We start from the raw sequence: 1,546 nt of genomic DNA, 5'->3' as shown, positions 1-1,546 counted from the left end.
ACAGAGAGTCCCTGATGGAGCAGGAGGAAAGTGGGGTGCAGAACTCAAATTCTAGTAAGAAGACCAGACTTAATGGTCTGAGACTGGAGAAATGCCAGAAAGCATGGCTCCCAGACACTCTGTCAACCCAGAACTAAAACCATTCCCAAGGCCAACTCTTCAGACAAAGATTAGACTGGACTACGGGACATAAAATGATACTTGTCCTTTCATGAGACTAAATGGGCAGCTCCTGTCTGGAGGTGAGATGAGAAGGCAGAGAGGGTTAGGAGCTGGTTGAATGGACTTCGGAAATTAGGGGTGGAAAGGAAGAGGGTGCTGTCACATTATAGGGAGAGCAATTGGGGTCACATAACAATGTATGTATAAATTTTTGTACAAGAGACTAACTTGAATTGTAAACTTTCACTTAAAGTACAATTAAAAAAAATTGAAGCAGGGAAAAAAAAAAAAAGAATGGCCCGCAGGTTCTGGCTCAGCCCACCCAAGAGTAGAGTTTCCAGAGTGAAGAAGAGGGGTCTCAGGCTAGAAGAGAGGAGTCCAGAGTCCCCAGCGTGCACCGGGGACCGAAGCTGTGGAGTGTGGGGAGCTCGCTGGGAAGCCTGGGTGAGAGGACAAGGACACAAGCTCCTCTAGGGTGGACACTGGAGCCTTTGCTCAGGGGCACATGTGAAGCGTGTGCTGAGTGCACAGATGGCTGCCTCCCTCACAAACTCGGGAGGGGAGCTAACCGCAGCAGCGGAGGCGGCGGGAGTCCACTGGGCCTGGAAATTCAACTAAGAACAAACGCCCTTCTTCCACTTGCCCCATAAAGCCTCACTCTGACTAGGGGATTGTGGAGGAATCTGAGGTAACAGGATTTGAGGTTAGCTCAGAGCCTGCAAGGAGGACAAGGAAGGGTCCACCTGTGGGATGCTAGTCACCCACCCAGGGATAACTGGCCCTCTCCAGGGGCTCTGGGCCTGCCCTGAGGCGGCATCGGTGAGGCTGGCACCCCAGGAGCCACGACCACAGCCAGGGAGCACCACTGCTGGTCACACCCGGCTCAGCGCAATGGCCACGCTGTCCACACACTACGAGCAGGCACTGTGTCAGGGGCCCTGGTCTTGAAGGGCTGCCATCCCAGGCTGGGAAGAGGGAGCGGAGATGCACAATAAAGCATAATAAATTTGTACATCATGTAGTACGTTAAAGGGTAGTTCGTGCTGCGAAAAAATACGTAGGCTAGGGCAACAGGATCCAGAATTGGAGATAATATCTCTAAGTCATTCCAGTGAACACCCACCGCGAGGCCTCAGACTGCCAGTGTGTTCTCTCTGAGGGTCTGTGAGGGGCCTCTGCCGCCCCAGGAGCCCTCTGGCTCGCATCCACCAGGGGCCATCACTCGACTGCTGTGGCTTTTTCAAGCATGTCTGGCCTACAGAGAACAGTCAGGCGTGTGCATGCAGTGACATGGCGCTTCCTTCAGAGGCGTGGGGCTCCAGGCCATCCCACAGATCTGCCTCCCTCCCCACAAGGCCAGCAGATGGTACAGGCATTGCCATGA

General features: G+C 53.6%; 1 protein-coding gene across 1 annotated transcript in view; it reads right to left on the bottom strand.

Annotated features, from left to right (window-relative positions):
* The window catches only part of MOV10L1 (Mov10 like RNA helicase 1), a 102,949-nt gene that overhangs the window by 83,936 nt on the left and 17,467 nt on the right, over positions 1-1,546 (bottom strand). The window contains exon 6 of the mRNA XM_023734521.1: positions 1,286-1,378. Coding sequence (XP_023590289.1) covers positions 1,286-1,378 — 93 coding nt within the window. The remainder of the gene's footprint in view (positions 1-1,285; positions 1,379-1,546) is intronic.

Source organism: Trichechus manatus, unplaced genomic scaffold (assembly GCF_000243295.1).
Source record: "Trichechus manatus latirostris isolate Lorelei unplaced genomic scaffold, TriManLat1.0 scaffold00069, whole genome shotgun sequence".
In the NCBI taxonomy this organism is placed as follows: domain Eukaryota; kingdom Metazoa; phylum Chordata; class Mammalia; order Sirenia; family Trichechidae; genus Trichechus; species Trichechus manatus.
Note: the sequence above shows the minus strand (reverse complement) of the source record. Positions and strands in the feature narration are given on the sequence as shown.